The sequence below is a fragment of the Podarcis pityusensis genome (assembly GCF_964106645.2).
Source record: "Podarcis pityusensis genome assembly, chromosome: 5".
NCBI lineage: Eukaryota > Metazoa > Chordata > Lepidosauria > Squamata > Lacertidae > Podarcis > Podarcis pityusensis.
This window is the reverse complement of record NC_138032.1, coordinates 34,523,482-34,548,083: the sequence shown is the minus strand read 5'-3', so window position 1 is coordinate 34,548,083 and position 24,602 is coordinate 34,523,482. Positions and strand designations below refer to the sequence as shown.

General features: G+C 42.8%; 1 protein-coding gene across 2 annotated transcripts in view; it reads right to left on the bottom strand.

Annotated features, from left to right (window-relative positions):
* LOC308477864 (glypican-5-like) overlaps positions 1 to 24,602 on the bottom strand; it is a 404,575-nt gene that overhangs the window by 355,288 nt on the left and 24,685 nt on the right. For both annotated transcript variants that reach the window (XM_081006899.1, XM_081006900.1), the window contains exon 2: positions 3,008 to 3,169. In XM_081006899.1, coding sequence (XP_080863025.1) covers positions 3,008 to 3,169 — 162 coding nt within the window. The remainder of the gene's footprint in view (positions 1 to 3,007; positions 3,170 to 24,602) is intronic.

Below are 24,602 nucleotides of genomic sequence, written 5' to 3'. Positions count from 1 at the left end.
CTATTTCAGGATAAAAAAATCCAAAAGGCGCCCCTGCTTGAGCAACAGAATGTTTATACAGTGTCATCTGAAGAAAAGATTTAGAGAGCCTTTTGAAACCTCACACAAACCAAAACGAACAAATGAGCCTTTGAGGCTTTTAAGAGGCCAAAGCTGAAAATTCTGGCGTGTTCTCACCTAAGGTGGACAAAGCAAGTTTATAACCACTCACAATACAATAATTTAGGTAGCCATTTCTGGAAAACGCTTGTAAATCCAAGCTACTTTGAAATGTCCAATGACTGATTTCACTCAGTCAAGCAATAAAGCGGCTTGGCTGACCTCAGGGCCTGACAGGTTAATCTATTCTGACCTTTGCTTTATTCTATAATGATGCTGAAAGATCACTTGAATAACTCACTGTCATTCAACAATGGCTCCATATTTCCCCTTCGGCACAGCAGAGGGCTCAAATGTGACTTGGTGCCAGATTTTCAAAACCGTGTGGGATACTAAGGCCTTTTCCTTCAAGACTGTGAAATAGAACAAATTGCTCCCCCACCCTTTCTCCTGTCACAGTATCCAACAGCAAAAGCACATTTCTGCCATCGAAATAGAAATTCCATTATAAAATATACTATTAACGCTGGAGAAAAACAGGACAGAGGGAGCTGTTGCCTCAATCATGTCCGCCTTGCCTTACATAGCTTCGCACCAGCATTTCTTAATTTCCAGCATTGGTAAGGAAATATTAGAACACATATTTGCGCAAATTGGGCCGGGGGGGGGACGGACAATGCTGCACTATTAGTTTATGTAGAAAAAGAGGTATACAAATCCAATTATTTCTTTTAAAATGGCTAATATATATATATATATATAACCATCATTAAAAACCAAGATAACACCAACAAAACATTTAAAAACAAAATACTTAAAACTATTATCATGCGTCTGGATAGGCTTGATGAAACAGACATTATTTTAGCTCATCAGGTACCCAAAACAGTAAAGTGAAGGTGTGTGCCTAATGTCAATAGACAATCAGGACCAGAGCAAAGGTACTACTGCATTAAAAGTAATGACTCCTTGAAAATGGTTCTCTATGATCCTGCCTCCCATGCCTCCTGTTTTGGGCAGATTGGTGCAGCTCATATCTGGATGCACTTCTGTCCAAAAATCAACAGTCCGGCATGTGTCATAATACCAGCAGTTGCAATAAAATGGTTTGGTTTAGTGATGTTAACTGAAGCAGTTGATAAATCTTGGAACTACACCTGAAAAAAGTTTCCATAACTGCCAGGTAAACTGAATGGGAATTAAGTTTCTGGCACCACCCTCATATTCACCACAACATTCCTCTACCACCTTCTCTTTCTATAAGGTATACTGCCCTGAGCCAGGTTTCTGGTAGATTTTTCTAAACTCCCATTGGTTCTGCTGCCACTACAGATGCTATGTACCTGAATATCTTCCCACCGCAATTGTAGCCAGCCAGGAGGCATGTGCGCATGGTATAACATTTATATTATATTATATTATATTATATTATATTATATTATATTATATTATATTATATACAGAAATAATAAATGGTTTTACAGTGGTACCTTGGTTCTCAAACACCAAAAACCTGGAAGTACCGTATTTTTCGCTCTATAAGACGCACCAGACCACAAGACGCACCTAGTTTTTGGAGGAGGAAAACAAGAAAAAAAATATTCTGAATCTCAGAAGCCGGAACAACAAGAGGGATCGCTGCACAGCGAAAGCAGTGATCTCTCTTGCTGTTCTGGCTTCTGGGATAGCTGCGCAGCCTGCATTCGCTCCATAAGACGCACACACATTTCCCTTTACTTTTTAGGAGGAAAAAAGTGAGTCTTATAGAGCAAAAAATACGGTAAGTGTTTCAGTTTTTGAATGTTTTTCAGAAGCTGAACATCTGATGTGGCTGTCGACTATTGTTTCTGGGGCGCCTGCACCAATGAGAAGCTGCGCCTTGGTTTTTTAATTTTTATCATCTACAATACTGTCTTATTTAGTTTATAGTACAGTACATTGATTATTGCTTTCATTTTATGGATCAATGGTCTCATTAGATAGTAAAATTCATGTTAAATTGTTCTTTTAGGGGTTGTTTTTAAAAGTCTGGAGTGGATTAATCCATTTTGCATTACTTTCTATGGGAAAGTGCATCTTGGTTTTGGAACGCTTTGGTTTTGGAACGGACTTCTGGAACAGATTAAGTTTGAGAACCAAGGTACCACTGTATTATCACTCAGAGTACAGAAACATATAGCTTTAGTTTTGCACTTTCTTCTTAGTTACTTTGGTTCATATAAACAATGACAAAGAACAATGCTGACCCCTACTCTATCCAAATAACCCTGCCACTGTCCAAGCACACTCTTTCCCCAACCCCAACGGCTCATAACTCTCGACTGACCCTCTCAACTGTCTACCACCAATATTCAAACTCCTTTTCAAAATTTTACCCAATCGCCACTCATGTCTAACATTCCCCACACACTCTTCCCAACCACTTACTACAATTCACATGCAGTGGTACCTTGGTTCTCGAATTTTGCAAGAACATTTTGGAAGTCCATTCAACTTCCGAAACATTTGAAAACCAAGGCACGGCTTCTGATTGGCTGCAGGAGCTTCCTGCACTCAAGCGGAAGCCGCGTCAGACATTCGGTTTCCGAAAAACGTTCGAAAACCAGAACACTTACTTCCAGGTTTTTGGCGTTCAGGTGCCAAAATGTTCGAGGACCAAGGCATTCGAGGACCAAGCTATGACTGTATTATACTTACCTACACATATTACTCTAATGTTATTACATATACACAGCATCACAGTGTTGCTTTCATACCCTGATTGTAAGCTTCCTAGAAACATGTGGCTGGCCGTGACTGCAACGTGGCTGCCTGACTAGTTGGTCCATTGGTTGAGCCAGCAAGCATGTTCTTATGCATTTATTGACACAGGGAAGAAGTTGCTTCACAGTTTTCTTAATATTCCTACCTTGAAAAGCTGTGATGTGACCGACAATCATATATTTCAGTTCAAAATTTAGAGTCTGGATATTTTCCATCCTTTCTCTCCGAACTGCTGCTTGATAGCTTTCTTCCATCTTTCTAGTGCAACATGTTTGCACTTTGTGCTGGCAGATCTGTAAGTTGGAATCTGTTGCAAGAAAAGAATAAATTAAAAACAAACATCCCCAGTGAGAGCATCAACAAACAGCGCCAAAGATATTTCTAACAAGCAAAGTGACGCAGCTCATAAGAAGTAAAATGTCCAGCCTTTCTGTACACTTCAAGGGCCCAGCGTCTGACCGCATTATGACTGCATCAACTAAATTAAGGAAACGCCATCATATCCAGGATTACATGTGCTGCAGCCTCTGTTCAAAAAGGAACCTAATTCAGGCACATCATTTGTGGGTGCATCCCAACAACCTGTTGATCAAGCATCCATCCTGCTTTGCTTGCAGTAAGATTAGATTACTTGGGCAATTCAACGAGCTTTCATTGTGGTTTGCTTGGAGGTGAGGAGGCTAGATGATGCTTTATCAAGGAAGCGTTATTCCACACTTTGTTGGGATGCTACTGAATCCCTCCTGAAAACAGCAAGCATCCTGAAGCTCCCTGTGTGTCCTCTTTACTATCAAGACAAAAGCAATAGTCCTTTGAGCTGTGTATTCAATTGGTCTGCAACACGTGTTGAGTGTGAGCATGTGAGTTGTACACACAATATCAGGCCTGGCAAACTCGGCCTCTGTTGACTTTAGTATGCATTGAAATTAAGCCAATTTCCATGGCTTTTTGAATGCCTTTGAAGATACAGGAGTTGTGAACTGGCCTACAGAAGGGGTGAAGGGACAGAATGAGCCACCTGCCCCTTAGTACAGCGGCACAATAATCTCCGCACAGCCAAAATGTGCTACAGTCAAGTCAAGGACTGCCACTTTTGCAGAAACACCAGAGGCTGCATCTGTATGTTTGAGAAGAATGGGGTTAGCTCACTAGTTTCACCTGAATACTTAGCACCACATCTTACAAATATGTATACCTGGGAGCTGTTCAGTCTGTTCGTTCTTCTTCAAAACAGAAGCCTAGGAAGAAATCCTACCAATAATTGCTGCAGTTTAGAGCCTAGTTCTTTTTCTGCCCAGTGGTACCAACTTGAATAAAATATTGGGGGGGGGGGGCATATAAGCCCCACTCTTCATAATTGATCACAAGTGAAGTTACTAGCTTGGCAATACAGGCCTATTTCTGCCACAGAATCTTAAATCTATATCCACATATGATATGAGCAGGGTTAATGAAATATATTTTCATTTTCCTGCTTCAGAAATCACTATATGTCCCCGGTTAAAAGCTTATATTCGAACCCCCTGTCTATGCCCATTTTGTAATTTTGGCTTGGGATTTCTGCAGGTGTTATTACCTACAAATCATACACTGGGTTTGATGAAAATATTTATCTTCAGGAAAATGATTCATCTTCATAGCAAAACAGAAGAAACAGCCACAGAGACCTTAGCAGCCATTGGTGGCCAAGATTCTTTGCCCCATTAGTTTTCTGAACAAACAGACAGACGGTTGAAGAGAATGTCTGCAGATCCAGGGCCAAAAGGCTGCGAAGATTGTTCCTAAACAGAAACAGCACAAATCCCCTGAATGCCAAAAGAACACCATGCAGAACACAAAGTATTTAAAACAAAACATAAAGCAAGTCGCAGTCTCACTAGGAAGCCTTTATGTTGGTATGAGCATCATACTGTGAGCTCAGAAATTTCATTTTTCTCAATACTAGCTTTGGGATGGAATCTTTAATTACCAAAAAAGAAACCCACACCACCCTAATCTAGGTTTTGGTACTCAACTTTGGCTGCTGAGAATAGTTAATGCAGCTTTGTACAGTCCCAAAATCTTAAATAACTCTAAAGAGAGCATTAAAAAAAATTCACGCTAGCTGATCTTAATGCAAAGCATACCCCCATCAAATAGGCATGGAGGGGGCGGGGGAGAGTAAGAGCTCAGACAGTGTGGCATCTTAAGGGCACACTGCATTGCAGCACCAGAGAATGCATACCAGATTTCAGAGGGTGCATCTGCACGCCAGCTTCCCAGGCTGATGGGTCAGTGCCATTTAATGACCCGCCTTCTTGCAGATGCCCCCTTTATGGGGCCCAGTGAAACTATCCAAACAGCAGTCCTGCTAACCTGAAGAAGAAATTTGACAATAGTAATCTTCCCTCAGGCAGACACTCATTTCATGAGGCAATGGATTCCACACAGAATCTCAAAACACACAACGATGCTGAAGTCAGATAACCAAAGTCAGCCACAGCTGGGTTGCAAAGCCACTCAATATGGAACTTGTTTGAATTTTTTTTTTAAAAAAACCAACCTAATGCATGCAGTATTTTTTAAAAAAAATAATAATACAGTTTTATTGGAAATACCACTGAAAAATGATATTACAATCTTTGAGTCACACCACATAAAAAATCATAGTGGAACTTCAGAGTTATAAATAATTCTATTCCCCAATAGTCGCAGATCAGACAGACAACAAGAATTCCCCAGGAAATCAAGTTAAAGTTTACTGGATAATTATAAGCACACATGGTGGAGCCTTATGCCCTGTAACAGAAAAAGAACCAAGGCCTCATGGCCCTTTCAAGGAGGAAGAAGAACACAGGAAAGTGTGTAAATGAAACCAAAATCATTTAAGTGGTGCTTTCCCCCCCATAAAAATGTTTAGGGGTACTCTCATTTTCCTACTCATATTAAAACACTGGGCCTCAATGAGGCCAAACTTAGATTAACAAAATGTTTAGGGGTATGCGTACCCCTGCATCCCCCCAGAAAAGAAGCACTGCATTTAAGCTAGTGCAGTATTCTCTGTGCTGACTGGTTGCAGCTCTCTGTGGTTTCAGTCAAGATCCTTTATCAGCTCTTCCTGGGCATGGTGGAATAATGGTAAGCAATGGTGACTTCACTCCTTCCCAACTGGGACCCATTGTATCCAGGATCTAGGAGAAGCAGCAGGAAGGGGAACCATGGAGCAGGAGAACCATTTCAGCAATTCAGGAATGGGGTGGGGAGGCTGCCACTAGGACTGCACACTCAGAAAAATGTTGGGCCTCCTTTAACAACTCCCTCCTCTCAGCTGCAATGGTACAGTGGCACCTCGGGTTACATACGCTTCAGGTTATAGACGCTTCAGGTTACAGACTCCGCTAACCCAGAAATAGTACCTTGGGTTAAGAACTTTGCTTCAGGATGAGAACGGAAACCGTGCTCTGGCAGCAGCAGGAGGCCCCATTAGCTAAAGTGGTGCTTCAAGTTAAGAACAGTTTCAGGTTAAGAACGGACCTCCAGAACGAATTAAGTGCTTAACCCGAGGTACCACTGTACTTAAGATTTTCAGTCCAGTAGGGCGAAAAACAGGAGCTAGCAGAGAAGAATGTGAAGCGTTTCTTAAACAAGAAAACTTATATCTGGTGTTAACTGGTTTGTAAATTAAGTGAGTATATAGAATTGGCAAAATTAACTTCAATTATAATCTATCAATCAAATCAAAAGTTAAGAATGGAGTGGAAGTATTTCGAAGATTATATGTCAAAATATTGTTCTAAAAATGACATGTGTCAGGGAACTGCCATTGGAAGGAAGGGAGGTGAAGGGGCTCACACAGGTTGGGAGAGACTCAGCAGCTGAAGAGGGAACCAGTAGGGGGAGAGGAGGTGAGCTGAGGGAAAGGGAGCTGGAGGGATGGCTCAGAGACACTTCCAGCGAAAACAGTGGGGAGGTTTCAGGACCTCCTGTAGGGACACCCACTCCTCGCCGGAAACTGTCACGCAGAGAGTCCAGAAGACGTGTTTCCGTTAAGGAGCTTTTATGTTGGAAGCGATTCCGAAAGCAAGCACTGTCGGAATCTGCTAGTGACTAGAGGAGCCATGTCTGAGGGGCTCCGTCACAGACAGAGGTTTGTGGACTTGAACAAACTCTGAGGGGATACGATTTTACGCACAAGCAGCTCATCATCCCATCACAGCATTCCGACAGTCTTTGAAAGCAGCTTGTGCAGGAGAAGGCATCATGAGCAACCCAGCCGGAACCGGAGAAGCAGGAGCTGGAGCGGGTCCAAGCCTGGAAGAAAGGTACCGGGTGTTGGAGGTCCAGCTAGCGCTGCAGACGGCGAGGCTTGAGGAGAGGAGGTGGAATTCCTGGGGTATCGCCTGTCAGACAAGGGATTGGCCATGGATCCCGGCAAGGTCCAGGCGGTGCTGGAATGGAAAACACCCAAAACAAGGAAGGATGTGCAGAGGTTCCTAGGATTTGGGAACTTCTATCGTAAGTTCATCCGAAACTTTGCCCACCTGACGGCGCCCATTACGGACTGTCTCAGCAGTAAGAAGAAGTTCGTTTGGACTGAGGAGGCGGAGCGAGCATTTGAGGAACTAAAAAGGGCCTTCGCCTCGGAACAACAACTCCTGCATGTGGATTTACAAAAACCGATGAGAGTGGAAACTGACGTATCAGACAGAGCTATTGGGGCGGTGCTTCTGCAGCCAGGGAAGGAGGAGTCAGAGTGGAGACCGTGTGCCTTTTTTTCGCAAAAGCTGAACAAATCCGAGAGGAACTACACGGTGTATGACCGAGAACTACTAGCCATTCATGAGGCGTTCCGGAGATGGAGGCACCTGCTAATTGGCGCACAACATAAGGTGCAAGTGTGCACTGACCACAAGAACCTAGAGTATTGGAGGACGGCACGAGTGCTCAACCAACGGCAAGTGAGATGGGCCCAGGAGTTCTCCAAATTTAACTTTGAGATTTGTTACGTGCCAGGCTCAGAGAACATTAGGGCGGACGCTCTCTCACGCAAACCTGAATATTTGGAGGGGGAGGGAGCACCCGAAGAGAGACATGTCATTCCAGAGGACCGCTGGGTGTGTGGGGCGGCATTGGTGGGACAAAGAGAACTGGTAGAGGAAACAGAGAATGATGAATACGCCCAGAATAAGCTCAGAGGTCTTAGGGGTGAGGGAGAGGAACCAGGGGGTTTCGAGGAAAGAAATGGAGCTTTGTATTACAAAGGGGCACTGTATATCCCTGAAGGAGACTTAAGGGGGAGGGTACTCAAGCAGTTGCACGACAGCCCCACGGCGGGGCATTTTGGACAACACAAAACCATGTGGTTGGTCACCAGGGAATTTTGGTGGCCTAAGGTGAGGGAAGATGTACGGGAGTATGTAAGAGGGTGCGAGCAATGCCAGCGAGCCAAAGGGGAGAGGCGGGCGCCGGCGGGGCTATTAGAACCCTTACCAACCCCAGAACGACCTTGGGAGGCAGTGTCGATAGATTTTATGACTGATCTGCCGAAGTCCAAGGGGAAAACAGCCATCATGGTGGTGGTAGACCTACTAACAAAGATGTGCCACTTTGTAGCCTGCTCGCATGCAGTCACGGCGGAAGAGACAGCGAAGTTATTTGTAGAACACATTTTTAGGTTGCACGGGGTGCCATTGAGGGTGGTCTCAGACCGAGGAAAACAATTTACTTCCAGGTTCTGGAGGAAGCTCATGAGCTTACTGCAGGTGGAGGTCAACTTTTCGACTGCCCGGCACCCTGAAACCAACGGGCAGGCGGAAAGAGCAAACGGTGTCCTCCAGCAATACCTGAGGTGTTATGTCAATGACAGAGAGAATGACTGGGTAGAAAAGTTGGCGCTGGCGGAATTTGCCTACAACAATGCCGAGAATGTGTCCACAGGGATGAGCCCCTTCTTGGCTAATTATGGGTGTCATCCCAGGGCTTTCCCAGGGGGAGAAGGGGAGAGATGGAGCGTCCCGGCAGCCGAGCATTTTGTAGAAGAAATGGAAGCAATCCATCGTCAGCTCCAACTCAACTTAGAAAGGGCGAAGGAAGAATACAAGAGGCAGGCAGACAAGAACCGAAGGGAAGGTGAAACCATAAGGGTGGGAGATAGGGTGTGGCTGTCAACCCAAGGGTTGCCGTTCAAAGGAGGTTGTAAGAAATTAAGACCCAGGAGATTGGGTCCCTTTGAGGTCATTCAACAGGTCAACCCAGTGGCTTTCAGGCTCCGGTTACCCAACCACATGAAACTGCACCCAGTATTTCACAGGTCGTTACTGTCACCGTATGAGGGGGGACGAGAAGGGATGGCCACTCGGGGACCGGTCATAGAAGAAAGAGAATGCAGCAGCCACGTGGCAGAAATCCTCGACGCCAGGTGGAAGGGGGATCAGGTGGAGTATTTGGTAGCGTGGGAAGGAGAACCGGAGTCAGAAAACACTTGGGTAATGGCAGAAGATATCAATGACGAGGTATTGATAGAAACGTTCCATCAAAGGTTCCCAAGGAAACCTCAGCCTGTGGAGAGGTTCCGGAGGGAATACTTTGGGACCACCGATGAGGAGGAGGAGTTGGAAGGATTCCCGGACTCAGAAGGGGAAGGGGAGATGGACTCTGAGGAGGAGGAGTACTTCGAGACCAGGAACCGCAACAGGTGGAGAGAAGTGTTCGAGACATCGGAAGATGAAGGAAGTTCATTCCGGGGTTTTGCCTCCTCACCGCCCGTAGAGGAGGGGGCGAGAGGAGGTGAAGGGGGCCCTGGAGGGGAGGTGGATGTCAGGGAACTGCCATCGGAAGGAAGGGAGGTGAAGGGGCTCACACAGGTTGGGAGAGACTCAGCAGCTGAAGAGGGAACCAGTAGGGGGAGAGGAGGTGAGCTGAGGGAAAGGGAGCTGGAGGGATGGCTCAGAGACACTTCCAGCGAAAACAGTGGGGAGGTTTCAGGACCTCCTGTAGGGACACCCACTCCTCGCCGGAAACTGTCACGCAGAGAGTCCAGAAGACGTGTTTCCGTTAAGGAGCTTTTATGTTGGAAGCGATTCCGAAAGCAACCACTGTCGGAATCTGCTAGTGACTAGAGGAGCCATGTCTGAGGGGCTCCGTCACAGACAGAGGTTTGTGGACTTGAACAAACTCTGAGGGGATACGATTTTACGCACAAGCAGCTCATCATCCCATCACAACATGCTAATAGGCTTAGAATAAAAAATGTAAGCAATAACAAAACCAATAAAGAAAGAAGGAAAAATCAGAATTTAACAAAAATAATTTATTATAGAATGCAAGGGGGGAAAGGTAGAAAGAAATATAAAGAAGTCGAATTGCTGTGGAGGGAAGTAGAAGGTGGGTGGTGGGTCTTAAAATTAAGTGTATAATTATGCAGCTGTTGTAATTTAGATATTATATTTTATGTGAGGGAATCATTGGGAATTTTGGTTATTATGTTTATATGTTAAGTTTCAATAAATATCTTTGAAAACACAAAAGAAAGAAAAAAGAAAAATATATCTGTGTATACTGTAGCATTCCCTATAAGTGTTTAGGAAATTCTAATGGACAGTAAACTGAACATGAGTCAACAATATGATGTCATGGCCCAAGGCCAAGTTTCAGCTGTAGCCACAGTTAACATTACATAAGTAAGACTTTGAAAGATCACTCAGTGCTACTGGTATGCATTTATTTTCATTTCCAACTTACATCCTTCTCGAACACCGATAGAAAGGATTCAGTTGGAAAGTTACAGAGATGCTAAAAGTTTGACAGCAAATCACACAGAGAAAGAATGTAAGAAGTAGGTATGCTTAGCCTAGAAAGAGTTGAATGAAGGGGAATATGATAACATTGTAAGATTAAAAGGTTAGAAAGAAGAGGGAAGGGTTTTTTTCCTTCTCCTTGAGTAGTTTCTTCTTGTTTCTTTGGCGATCACTCGTAGCCAAGTAAGATTGTTTTCCATAAACACAGTTTTAACAATGAGTCCATAAGTGACTATGGTGATCAATTCTGGATCCACACGTCCTTCCACAGTGGGGAAATTGGTTTCCAGGTGGGAGGTGATCACGGTGTGGATTTGCCAAGCATGCCTTCCTCTTAGCATGTTTCTCCCTTGTATCCCAAGTTCGAGTGTCTTCAAAGCCCATGACAACAAGCAATGATACAAGGAGATACTGTAAATATTTACACAACTAAGTTCCATGTGCATTGAGACGTTCAGAAAATACTGTGAGACAGACAGATCTCTGCTCCAATGATCTTACAGTCTAAGTTTTGCATGAGTGGGTACATGGAAGAGTAAATGTTAACAGGAGGGTCGGAGATTCACCACTCCTGCCTTATGCCAGCTGTCATGAAATTAAAAGACGCCTGCTTCTTGGGAGAAAAGCAATGACAAACCTAGACAGCATCTTAAAAAGTAGAGACATCACCTTTCCAACAAAGGTCCGTATAGTTGAAGCTATGGTTTTCCCAGTAGTGATTTATGGAAGTGAGAGCTGGACCATAAAGAAAGTTAATTGCTGAAGAATTGATGCTTTGGAATTATGGTGTTGGAGGAGACTCTTGAGAGTCCCATGGACTGCAAGAAGATCAAACCTATCCATTCTGAAGGAAATCAGCCCTGAGTGCTCACTGGAAGGACAGATCCTGAAGCTGAGGCTCCAATACTTTGGCCACCTCATGAGAAGAGAAGACTCCCTGGAAAAGACCCTGATGTTGAGAAAGATGGAGGGCACAAGGAGAAGGGGACGACAGAGGACAAGATGGTTGGACAGTGTTTTCGAAGCTACCAGCATGAGTTTGACCAAACTGCGGGAGCCAGTGGAAGACAGAAGTGCCTGGTGTGCTCTGGTCCATGGGGTCACGAAGAGTCGGACACAACTAAACAACAACAACAAACAAATCACGCAGGCCACCTTGAGCTCCTTGGAAGAAAGTAAAGTGAACAAATACTGAGTCATTGTGGCTTTCTACCATCTTAGGCAGAAGTCTTTCCCAACACTGCCATACAATATCATATTTCTAACTGAAGATGCCAGCGGTAGAACAATATATGCACCTGAGAGGGCCAGATGTACAATTCTGCCCCAGAGGGATTCCATCAAGCGGCTGGGGATTGAGCCTGGCTCTGTCATATTTAGAGGCTACAAAATTTACAAACAAATTAAGGTTTCAGTTGTGCCATATGCTCAGCCATCCGTATAGACTAGCTCCATATCTTTTCTGCCATTCAGAAATTCCACAGGATGTTGTTCCAGAGTCAGTATGTTTCCCTCCTCTGGGGAGATGAAACTGAATCCCACTGCTTTAGGGTTGCCCTTAAAAATTATCAAGGATGGAGATTTATTATACTTCCATGGGAAATGCAGGCGGTTCTGCTTCTCTTGAGTCACATTTTTGTCTGATTTAGCAAGAAGCTAGGCTGGAATTTGACACTTCCATTGATTTGTCAATATTCTTGTTGCCGTCTTGTTGTAGTCCCTGTAGTACTAGTTGTGCCAAGCAAATTAAAGAAACAATATTTGAATGCTGCAAAAACACAGTTGTTTCCTTTGTCAACAACAGAGATTTTGCTTGGGTTTCTTGTAAAGTTTTTCCTACAACATTCCTTCTTTTGCCCCTCATTATGCATCAGTATTTAAGAGCTAATTCATGTGATACATTTTGTCTGCATAGGATGCTCCCAGAGTTTTCCCAGACACACATTTATTAATAAGGATTTTGTGGGCTATCAAGCCTCATATAACCAACATGCTTAACCCTAATTAAAGCATGAAGGGGTTAAGACCATAGAGTAAACTGTCCTGCCAGGTTTAGCTAGGTCACTCCTCTTCACCTTGGAAGAAAGGGTCACCAAATTCTTTGTTCTCCATGTGAACCCTACCAGTAAGGAAGTCTCAGCTGGATGTCCATACCTAGACCACATGGCTTAAGCAAGCCATCTTTGTGTTTCTATACAAATCATTTAGAAAAAAATGCCATTTTGGAACCTGAATTACACTGCCAGACTTTTCTTGCTGCTGTATAGAAAAGCACATGAATCTGATCTTCGAAGAGTTTGTAAGTAAGCCATTTTTAACATACTAAACATGTGGGGGGGTTTCTATACTTCAACTGGTTATTGTTTGAAATAAATATATTCATTTTCTATGCTAAGGGAAGCAGGGAACTTTGGAAGCAAGAGGGTATAGGTCTAACAGCCTATATTTCTATGTTTTACTTTGCTGCATATTTTGTGATTTTAAATCTGTGCTGGAGTTCTCTCACCAAAAAGTGCTTGCCCCAAACCTGGATCTAGGTATCCAGGGAATTCTATTTTACCAGAACCTACAATTTTCCTCTTTTAACCAAAACACAGAAATCCACAGACTCTGGAGAATGTCAACTGGTATCTACTGCTCTCAGTGGTAAGTTCAGGCTACTACAGGGAATTGCCCTGAGACACAACAGCTGTACTCACGGAGAAGTGGCCTCATTTAAGCCTTAAAATGGTTTCATCCTAAGCTGTTTGATGGACCCCCTGCACCCATATCAGCCTGCCTGCACACTGGGCTATGCAACAAAAGGCCTCCTTGTTTGTCCAGCTCCTAGATCAGTGAGATTGGGAGGAGATGGCCCTTCTGTGATGACTTCAGGTAAAGGAAAAGGTAAAGAATTCCCTCCCAGCAGATCTGCAGCAGGCCGCCATGCTTCCAGCTTTTCAGAAAGCTTTAAAGGCATTTCCTACGAGCCTATTATTGATTCACGTCCTCTGGCTTTAGCTGCAGGTTGCTCATGGTGTGAAAAGTGATTTATCTGGCTGGCTGAGTTAAGTTTATTGGTTTTTACCTTAGCAGGAGAATGAAGGTTTCAGCGTTATTTTGTTCCATTGATATTTTGTAAATACAACACTAAAACACCGTGGATGGCCAAGCACTCTTCAGAAAGGTGGACTGAAAATATTTTAAAAGAAAGAAATGAAAATGGTATTTAATGAATTGGACTAAAATCAATCCAGTCCTACATCGTGTTTCCAGCTATGAAAACTGCCCATTGCCATCCACAGATTAGTTGTAATGACAAAGAAAGCTATAAATTTCACTCAGGGATTAGCCCAAGAAGTATTCCTGGATACCATGTCTCAGTTGCAGAACATATTGCCTTCAGGGCTGAGTAGCTATAGCCCTATTTGTAAGATCTTTGCCGAGTGTGAATGAGCGTGTGAAGTTCTCCCCACTGCACCCCTACCCAATTCATGGTGGGTGACTATGTAAAATGGGGGCCACCTTTACTCATGAAAGCGCCCCCCCTGTAAACCCGGCGTAATTTGGGTTCTAAATAACATTGTTGCCCTTCACAAGTAGGTACCCTGCTTCACACAGCCTCTTTCCATGTCAAAGCGAGTGATGGAGAAGGCAGGAGTAGGAAAAGAGAAAATAGATTAGCACATTCAACCCTGCTTGCTGCTGCTGCTGTGTAGCTTTATAGACTCACAGCAAGTGTTGGAGTTTAAGGCCACAATTTATTGACGTCTTCAGCAGCTTCCAAGCAGGACTGATCATGTTCTCATTGACTTGGTTTCCCCTGCACAAAAGAAGTGCCTTGTTTTATTCATGGCTAAGGAGGCTAAAAATGAAGATTGTTATGATGCCCTTCATAGAAATCTATTCTGTATAGGAATGAGGTCACACTCTCAACTGATTTTTAAGTTAGCTCTTTGTTGAAATTTATATTATATAGAATAAAAGGACGCATTGGAAAAGCCTTGACAGGCTCTGTGTGTCTATGTACACATAATGGATCGCTCAATGGAGCTCCTGACTTCAGTGGGCCTTGGGATTGCATCTTAAGGCACCTCATTTTGAATACACATGCCCTACAAGCATCCTGGGGAAAAACAGGACATCCTATTACTCACGCAAGAGCAGAGCAGCCATTTTGGGCGCCATGATTTCATGCTGAGATCTTGCCCCCCAAAAAAGTGCTTTCCATCCTGAAAAAAGCACTTTTGGAGGGCAGTGATCTCATGCAGTCCCCAAAACGCATGGTTTCTGGGTGCCATGCAAGCACAGCCCAGAAAAAACACATTTTTAGGGCTTAGAGATCTCACATAGGTCACATGACCCACACGGGAGGGAGGACTCATGTCCCAGTTTTTAGGACCCTAAACGTTGGTGGGTATGAAGACGTACTCATTTGGAGGAAGTCAGATTGAAGGTTTATCCACACTTACCTTTCACTCCACGGTTTCCAAGCATGAGTCCGAGCTCAAAAGCGAGCATGTTGTTGTTGTTGTTGTTGTTGTTGTTGTTGTTGTTGTTGTTACTCTGGATTTTTCCCTGTGAAAACCTGTTCCTTCGCACTCAATTGGAGCAAACTACAATTTGGGTTTCCACAGATTTCTGTTTGCTTTCATTGAGCTTTAAAGAGCGGGTTTCCGTGGGGAAAGCTCCAGAGCAAAAAAAGGGAGGGCTCTCAGATTTAAAGCACAGACTGTGCCAGAAGTGAGGATAAGCCCCGAGTAATTACACCCCCTCCAAGAAAATAACAAAAAACCCAGCTTGCATTTCACACAGATACTTGCTCATCCTGCGTCAGGTTTACAGAAAACAAAAAGGAAGGGCTATTCACAGGGCAAACCCAACTGGAAGGTACTTGGAAGGGTGGCAAAAGATAAGAAAAGAATCAGCAGCAAAATAACCCTGTCAAGGCCCCTGTGCATTTTTGTATGAGGATGGATGATTTGAGAGAAAACTAAATGATATCAACAAAACTGCTGGCCTTGGATAGTGTCATAGCACTTTATCTTCTGAAATGTGCAAGATTCCTAGGCAAACACTATTTCTTTTCTAACCTTTACAACAGAGGCAGGCCATAAATCCCATGAAGGTCTACAAAGTCATGACATCAGTGCTGAAGAGTTCCATAACCTGGCTGTATTTTGGCACATACAAGCACCAGCCTTTAAATTGTCCCTGTGTTAGTGGTCTATAAAACAGTCAGTACTCTAGTATCTGAATTTAGACCTAACGCATAACAACTTTACACTTTTATATGCAATACCTCTGTGCAATATATAGATAGGAATGCATCTAAACTTCTCCAAGTTTTCCACTGGAGAAATTGGAGGGTGGGGGTTAAGTAAGTTGGACCGACAAACTTAAATGGACACTGTTGTACTCTCTTGGTGGCTGCTGTTCCCCAGAATGCGTGTGGATGTAGCCTCACCCTGGAAGCATCCTGGGGGGAAGTAGAGATTACTAATGTTTTCCCCAGAATGCCCCAAAATGATGTTATGACCAGGACATTCAACAGGGAGAGTAATGACAGCTAATGAGAGCAGATCCATTGACTATACAGTGGTACCTCGGGTTAAGTACTTACCGTATTTTTTGCTCTATAAGACTCACTTTTTCCCTCCTGAAAAGTAAGGGGAAATGTGTGTGAGTCTTATGGAGCGAATGCAGGCTGCGCAGCTATCTCAGAAGCCAGAACAGCAAGAGGGATTGCTGCTTTCACTGAGCAGCGATCCCTCTTGCTGTTCTGGCTTCTGAGATTCAGAATATATTTTTTCGTTTTCCTTCTCCAAAAACTAGGCGCGTCTTGTGGTCTGGTGCGTCTTATAGAGCGAAAAATACGGTGATTCGTTCTGGAGGTCCGTTCTTAACCTGAAACTGTTCTTAACCTGAAGCACCACTTTAGCTAATGGGATCTCCTGCTGCCGCCACGCTGCCGGAGCATGATTTCTGTTCTCATCCTGAAGCAAAGTTCTTAACCCGAGGTACTATTTCAGGGTTAGCGGAGTTTGTAACCTGAAGCGTCTGTAACCCGAGGTACCACTGTACAAAGTATCCTGCACCACCACCCACTCAGAAACTCTCCCTAATCTTCTCAACCAATTTGACTGTTCCGCCAAGTCACCACCTGGTTTGAGCCGCCCCCACCCCCTTTTGCCCTGCCCACGTATTTCAAGCCAAAATCTCAAGCTGTTAATGGTGCAGTTTTGCTAGAATGTACAGTTTCTTCATCTGTGTCCTCCCTCACCTTTATACACTATGAAGCCCCCCCCCCACAAAATAAATAGCCCAGTCTTGATGAAATAATATTTTCATATCAGGATTACACACACACACACACACACACACACACACACACACACAGACTAGTCTGATGTGAGGTGGGCTAATTGGTCAGCTGTCAAATTTCTCATTTTCCCAGTCTTAAGTTTAGTACTGCACACTTCTGCATCAGTTTGCAATTTAAAAAGTTCTCATGAAAATGTGGTAGTGTTTCAGTGTAAATTTCTCCTAAAATTTGCATTTTTGCAAGCAATTTTCCCTAATGTAATGCATTTTATATTTTCTCCAACATATGCCTTTTTAAGCACCTTACCCCCTAATATTTTTGCATGTTGCTTGGTTGGAAAATTGCAGCACAAAACCTGGAGAAGTCTCAATTTCTAAGAATAGCTGTTTTTTTAAAATTCGTTCATTGTGTCAGAAAGTGCGAACCAGCTAGGCATTAAAATCCTAACCAAACCAAATTTCTTTCCATCCCTACGTCTGACTCAGCAGGGCTTTGCTTATGTGCTTATGGTGAGATCTTGTTCCCAGCTTCATCCTACAGGGAATGAGGATCATCTGGATATCAGCCCTGGGATGAATTACCTCCACCGTAGTTATCTAAAGCACAGAGAATGTTCTTTCTAATTTGTTGTCTTAGTAATTACATCCACACCAGCAACTGGGTTGAGGCTGGCCTATGTGGATGCTCCAGGTGAAGAGGAATTAAACATATATGAAGAGGTAAGTTTCATCACACAAACAGCATTTGCAGCAGTTTTCACCACGAAGCCAGAAATATGTTTGCTAACTCTTCACAACACAGGGAAGGGGCAGCGCCTATAGATATAATATCTGAATTGAGCAATACCAATCTGGAATGGTATGTTTAAAGGTTGACAGTACAATGCTATTGTTAGCATAGCTTGTGTGATTGGATAACCTCCAGCCTCCTATATCCTAAAAATACACAAATTCCTGAAGCGAGTGGGATGTTGAAAAGGAATGGGATGTTCAGTCATATTGAAATGTTTTGACTGCCACAGCCAATAGCTCTGTTTATGCAGGTCAAAATTTATCATGCATCACCATTTGCTCCCATGGAAATGGACTAAAAATAAGGAAATTTGATTGGCTTCTTGGGTGGACTTTAGAAAGTGCACTTAGTGCAAACATGGGTGTGTAAACACAAGCTTTCTTCTTGCTTTGGTATGCCCATTTAGCCCCCACTAGCATTAATGGGAATTATGCATGCATAATGAATGGGGAGACTAGACCCTGCATGAATAGGGCTCTTGTTAGTATAATGAATACATTTAACCACTAATGTTTAGAGATATGCTGAACTATCCGGCTTAAGTCATTTTCTGAACAAAGCTACCATGACCAACCAATACGGTCCAATTTAGAAATTATCTCTTACTTTCTGTCAGGACTTTGATAGATTCTGGACTCCAAGGGAAGACTTTTACATGTATTCTCCCAAAAGAATAACCAAAATGGATTCTCAAAATACATTTGCGGAACAAAATTGTACAAAAGGAGTTGGGACAGGAGCCAGGGGGGAAATGTTAATAAAAATACATAAGACCAAACCAAAGTCTGACCCATCCTTTAGGTAGGTGTCTGATTGAGGCATTACTGGTGTAACCAAAGTACATCGCATGTATCTCCGAAAATCCTAAATTAGAATTTGGAAAAATAATTCTACCACTGTCATCTGCAAAGAGACATGGCATATCACTGTGTTGTAGCTTTACCACAAGTCTGGCTGGGTAATCTGCTCTGTGAATTTTCCACAGGAAAAACAAAGAAACATCTTGATATAAGACTAAATAGAATTAATTTGGCACCACCACTGAAAAGTGATCTCCTCCCAGAAGCAGCAAAATAGATGCAATTTTTATTTAACTTAGATGTGCCAGATGGGAAGCACTTGTGTTACATATAAACCAAGTTTGCAGTGTTGCTGCTTAGCCAGATATTATTTGATAAATGCTCACTCGCTGGTTGGTGTTATACAACACAAAGGTTAATGGCATGTGATGTCCTCAAAGAACTCCTGCGTATACCACCAAACTAAACCAGGCTCTCTTGCATTTCAGTAAAACTTGTGAGAGTTTGACTGGTAGCACACGTGACTTCTAATAAGTTGACACCTCTTTAAATGAATAAAAAACTACTGTTGTGGAAACCTGGTGTTACAGTCATATTACCACTATAACCCACAATAAAACTGACTGGCAGAAGATTCAGGACCAACAGAAGAAAGTACACGGCGCATAGTTAACTTGTGATATTTACTGCGACAAGCTGCAGTGACAGCCACTAGTTTAGATGGCTTTACAATGGGATTACAGTCATGGAGAGTAAGTAGATCAATGGCTACTAGTCATTATGGATACATGCTATCTCCAGGATGAGAAACAACATGTCTCTGAATACCAATCACCAGGGAATAACAGCAGGAGAGGGTTATTGTCTTCATGCCTTGCTTATGAGGCTTCCTAGAGACATCTGGTTGGGGCACCGTGGAAAACAAAGGTGAGTTAGACAGGCAGGGCTTGAAGGGATGGTAGCAAAAGCTGTTCACCTCCATCCAGAGTTGGAATGACTATAAAATTAACTTGTCCTACCTTTCTTTTCCCTCATGCTTTAACAACCAAAGCTAGCAAACTCTTCCAGCTTCTAAAGAGAACCAGCAAAGGCTTACAGCAGAACAATTCCATGTGACATGCTACCTAGGCAGCCAAAGCCATCCAAGAGGAAGTCACAAAGGTCCTATTTCTAATCCTTGGCACCATTTGAAGCTACATAGCTTCACCCACAAATAGAATGAAACACTGAGATGAGGAGAGGGTGGGCTGTAATATCTGGATTAGCATTGTGCTGATGTGCGGGTGTGGGGTTTCGTAGTTGACCATTCGCTTCAACGCATGGAGAGAACATCGGGATTCCTTTTGGAAGCTGTCCAAACAATGTTAAAGACAGTGATTAGAACATGCCGTCACTTTCACCTTGAAGAATCTGTGCTTTACTTTGTTGCCTGATGCCAGAAGGGGTGACATCAGCATCCAGGTGTTAAGGTGTACTTGCACAAGGAGCTTCTTATGCCTTTGCTTTGGGATCTTTTTATTATTATTTATTTATTTGCTTTTCTGTTACATGTTCTCTGCTGATAAAATGCATACATAATACCTAATAATAATAATAATAATACCGTATTTTTTGCTCTATAAGACTCACTTTTTCCCTCCTAAAAAGTAAGGGGAAATGTGTGTGCGTCTTATCGAGCAAATGCAGGCTGTGCAGCTATCACAGAAGCCAGAACAGCAAGAGGGATTGCTGCTTTCACTGCGCAGCGATCCCTTTTGCTGTTCTGGCTTCTGAGATACAGAATATTTTTTTTCTTGTTTTCCTCCTCCAAAAACTAGGTGCGTCTTGTGGTCTGGTGCGTCTTATAGAGCGAAAAATACGGTAACTTTTTATTTTTACTTATACCCCGTCCTTCCCGGTTCAAAAACTGGGCTCAGGGCGGCTAACAACAAATTTAAAACACTTAATTGTAAAAGCAGCATAAAATACAGTATAAAAACATGAACAACAATAAAATTCAAAGTTCAGAAATCAATTTAGAGGAAATCCATCTAAAAAGCATTAGATTATCACCAGGGCTGGCTGGCTGAATTAGTCCTACTTGGGCCAGCGAGGAGGCCAGGGGAGAATTAGCTGTGGGGTCTCAGAGCAGGTACACTAATACAATCAAAACAAAACAAATAAATCTGCTTATGTACTTCCCTTCCACTGCTTCCATGGTTTCTTATCTATTTTTTTTTTTTAAAGCAATTTATTAGGTTTTACAATAAAAATAAACATAATAAGCAATATAACATTGATCTTAACATATTTTCACATTTTCTTTGGACTTCCTCACGTCTCCCGCTCCCACTTTCATCGTTATAACATTTGGTCAGCAATTTATCATCTTATTTAAATTCTTATATCCCTTCTATATTTCATAATCTTATAATTCTCAGAAGGAGCTAAATTTCACAGTCTTACTTATTTTCTTAAAAACTTCTTAATTTAGTGGTGCTCAGTTATTTTGATCTAGCATCTTATTTAGCATTCACTCAAATTACAATACTTTTGTAAATAGTTCTTAAATTTCTTCCAGTCCTCCTCAATCCTCTCTTCTCCCAGGTCACGGATTCTGCCGGTCATTTCAGCCAGTTCCATGTAGTCTATCAGTTGTATCTGCCATTCTTCCAGTGTGGGTAGATCTTGAGTTTTCCAATGTTTTGCGAGAAGTATCCTTGCTGCTGTTGTTGCATACATAAAAAATGTCTGGTCCTTCTTTGCCACCCCTTGACCGACAATACCCAGAAGGAAAGCCTCTGGTTTCTTAGTGAAGGTATATTTAAATACCTTTTTCAGTTCATTATAAATCATTTCCCAGAACGCCTTCACTTTAGGGCAAGTCCACCAGAGGTGGAAGAACGTTCCCTCGCACTCTTTACATTTCCAACACTTATTATCAGACAGGTGGTAAATTTTGGCAAGTTTGACTGGGGTCATATACCATCTATAAATCATTTTCATTACATTTTCTTTCAGAGCGTTACATGCAGTAAATTTCAATCCATTACTCCACAACCTCTCCCAGTCCTCAAACATGATATTGTGCCCAATGTCCTGTGCCCACCTTATCATAGCCGATTTAACCGTTTCGTCTTGTGTATTCCATTTCAACAGCAAGTTATACATCCTTGAAAGTACCTTAATCTTTGGTTCTAGCAATTCTGTTTCTAATTTCGATTTCTCCACCTGGAACCCTAGTTTCTTATCATTTTTAAAAACTTCTTTAATCTGAGCGTAATGTAACCAATCTCGCACTTTGTCTTTCATTTTCTCCAAACTCTGCAATTTCCAATTGTCTCCATCCTTTTCTAGTATTTCCCAATATTTTGGCCATTTAGCCTCCATATTGGGTCTTTTTCGGGCCTTGGCTTCCAAAGGTGAAAGCCACCTTGGTGTTTTATTTTCCAGCAAGTCTTTATATTTTGTCCAGACATTAAACAATGATTTTCTGACAATATGGTTCTTAAAGGCCTTATTTGCTTTAACCTTGTCATACCATAAATATGCTTCGCCGTAGCGGACGACCCGTTGCCTGCGGAGCCTCCTCTCCCGTTCAGAAGAGGACCGCCATTGCCGTTCGCGCCGCCCCCGGAAGTCCATGGTTTCTTATCTAATCCCTTCCAAACCGCATCTTCTTGTTTCTCTATTTTTTCCCGTTCTTCCTCTCTTTACCTCTTGTTACAACTTACACTGCTGAACTGCTCACATCCTGCTAGGTTAATTATCTTGTTATGATTTTTCATATATTCTATATATAACTTCCATTGTCCCTTAAGTTTTCTGTCATCTCTATTTCTTTTTCTATTAGCCATAGCTGCTACAGTGGTACCTCGCAAGACGAATGCCTCTCAAGACGAAAAACTCGCAAGACGAAAGAGTTTTTCGTTTTTTGAGTTGCTTCGCGAGACGAATTTCCCTATGGGCTTGCTTCGCAAGATGGAAACGTCTTGCAAGTTTGTTTCCTTTTTCTTGAAACCGTTACAGTAATACAGGGTGCATTGCTTGAAGAGGTGCAGTTGCAACTTGACTTCGGGAAGCAACTCATAGCACGCGGTGTGGTAGCCTTTTTTGAGGTTTTTGAAGATTTTTTTGAAAAAATTGAAACCGTGCTTCGCAAGACGAAAAAACTCGCAAGACGAAAAAACTCGCGGAACGAATTAATTTTGTCTTGCGAGGCACCACTGTAATTCCACATATTCCAACAATTTATGATGCCGCTCATCTTTTGTTGAAACAGCATCCGTTTTCCACTTTTGTACCAGTAAAATCTGAGCAGCGGTAGTGGCATTCAAGAGGAATATCTCTGGGCTTTTAGGGAAAGATCTTTTAAACGTTTTTTTTAAGCTCATTATAAATTGTTTCCCAATACAGTGGGACCTCGGGTTAAGAACTTAATTTGTTCCAGAGGTTCGTTCTTAACCTGAAACTGTTCTTAACCTGAGGTACCACTTTAGCTAATGGGGCCTCCCACTGCCGCCGCTGCACGATTTCTGTTCTCATCCTGAAGCAAAGTTCTTAACCCAAGGTACTACTTCCGGGTTAGCAGAGTCTGTAACCTGAAGCGTCTGTAACCTGAGGTACCACTGTATTCTTTAATCACACTGCAGGACCACCACATATGGTAAAATGTTCCTACTGTGTTTTTTTCACACTTCCAGCATTTATCACCTTTGCCAACGGATTTGGTTTGAGTACCACCTGTGAACCATCTTCAGATGATTTTCCTTTAAAGTATAGCATGCTATGAATTTCAGGGTGTTCGTCCATAGCTGTTCCCATTAAGTTTAAATTAATATTATGTCCCACATCTGTAGCCCACCTTGCTTTGGGATCTTAAGCATTTAGGACCAGGGGAAAGTTGTGAAGAGGCAGGAGTGGTTTGATATGGTAATATTCCACATCAGTGCCGTTCCTTGGGAGGTGTCAAGTTTGCTATCCTTTCTAGTGCCAAGAGGAGATCCTTTGAAAATCAATTATTGGGAGAGAAATATGGAATGAACATAGGTCCATGTTCTGGGAATTAAATGGTTTGAAAGAGCACATGCAGTCTTTGAGAAACACTGCACCAGGGTGACCAGTTGCAGATCACCGAAGAGGAAATGCAATAATTACTATAATTTAAATAGAAATACAATACATCTCATCATAGTGGAGGAGGACCGTGACCATTTGCTCAGTCCCCTGCCCAGGTGCTGTTGATGGGAAATGTCAAAGCCACTTTTGTCCTTTCAGTTACAGGACTGGGCTCCATAAAGTGTGACACATATCCACCCTGTGCTCTACACAGGGTTGCTTCATGCACTCTATCTTTTATAAATTATTATACAGGGCTGGCAACTGTGTATGATAAGTTAGCATTTCAATCAACCCACCCACACAATGAATTCCCATTAGATATGACTAGTTCAACATGGGAAGCAGCTTCAATGCTGCATGGAAGACAGTCAAACTGCTCCTGTGATATAGTCCCTGTCCATAATCATGGATGCAGGACAGACATAAGGTCTGAACTCACATTCCTTAGATCAAAATTCAGTTTTCCATAACGGAACTTGAACAGGAAAGCAGACCACTATCACACAGAAACAGAAGGACTGAGGAACTGGGCACAAGTTCTTTTTACCACCAGGGATTTGGCTGTTGACAAGTCAATTTTAATTTTGTTTTGCCCCTATAAATCTGCACACTAGGCTGAAAACTGATATAATAAATGTACCAAAGCATTCACCACCACATAGGTCTTTATCAGGAGCAGCAGGGTGAGTGTGGTTCTTGGAGTGTGGCCCAAGAACCACACTCACCCTAGGCCATCCTCCATGCTGGTGGTAGGTGTGGCCACCCCATATTTTCTCAGGCACCCGCAAGCACACCACACGCACACACACACACACACACACACACAGGGCACAGCTCCCCTCTCTTGGTCGATCCATACAAATCAGCTGAGAAGATTCCTCTGGTGGCCAGAGAGTACACTATTTGCATCTCCGTCAGGGTCTGGGCTCTACTGAACCCAGTATCCTGCCTATTCCCCCTCACCCATTT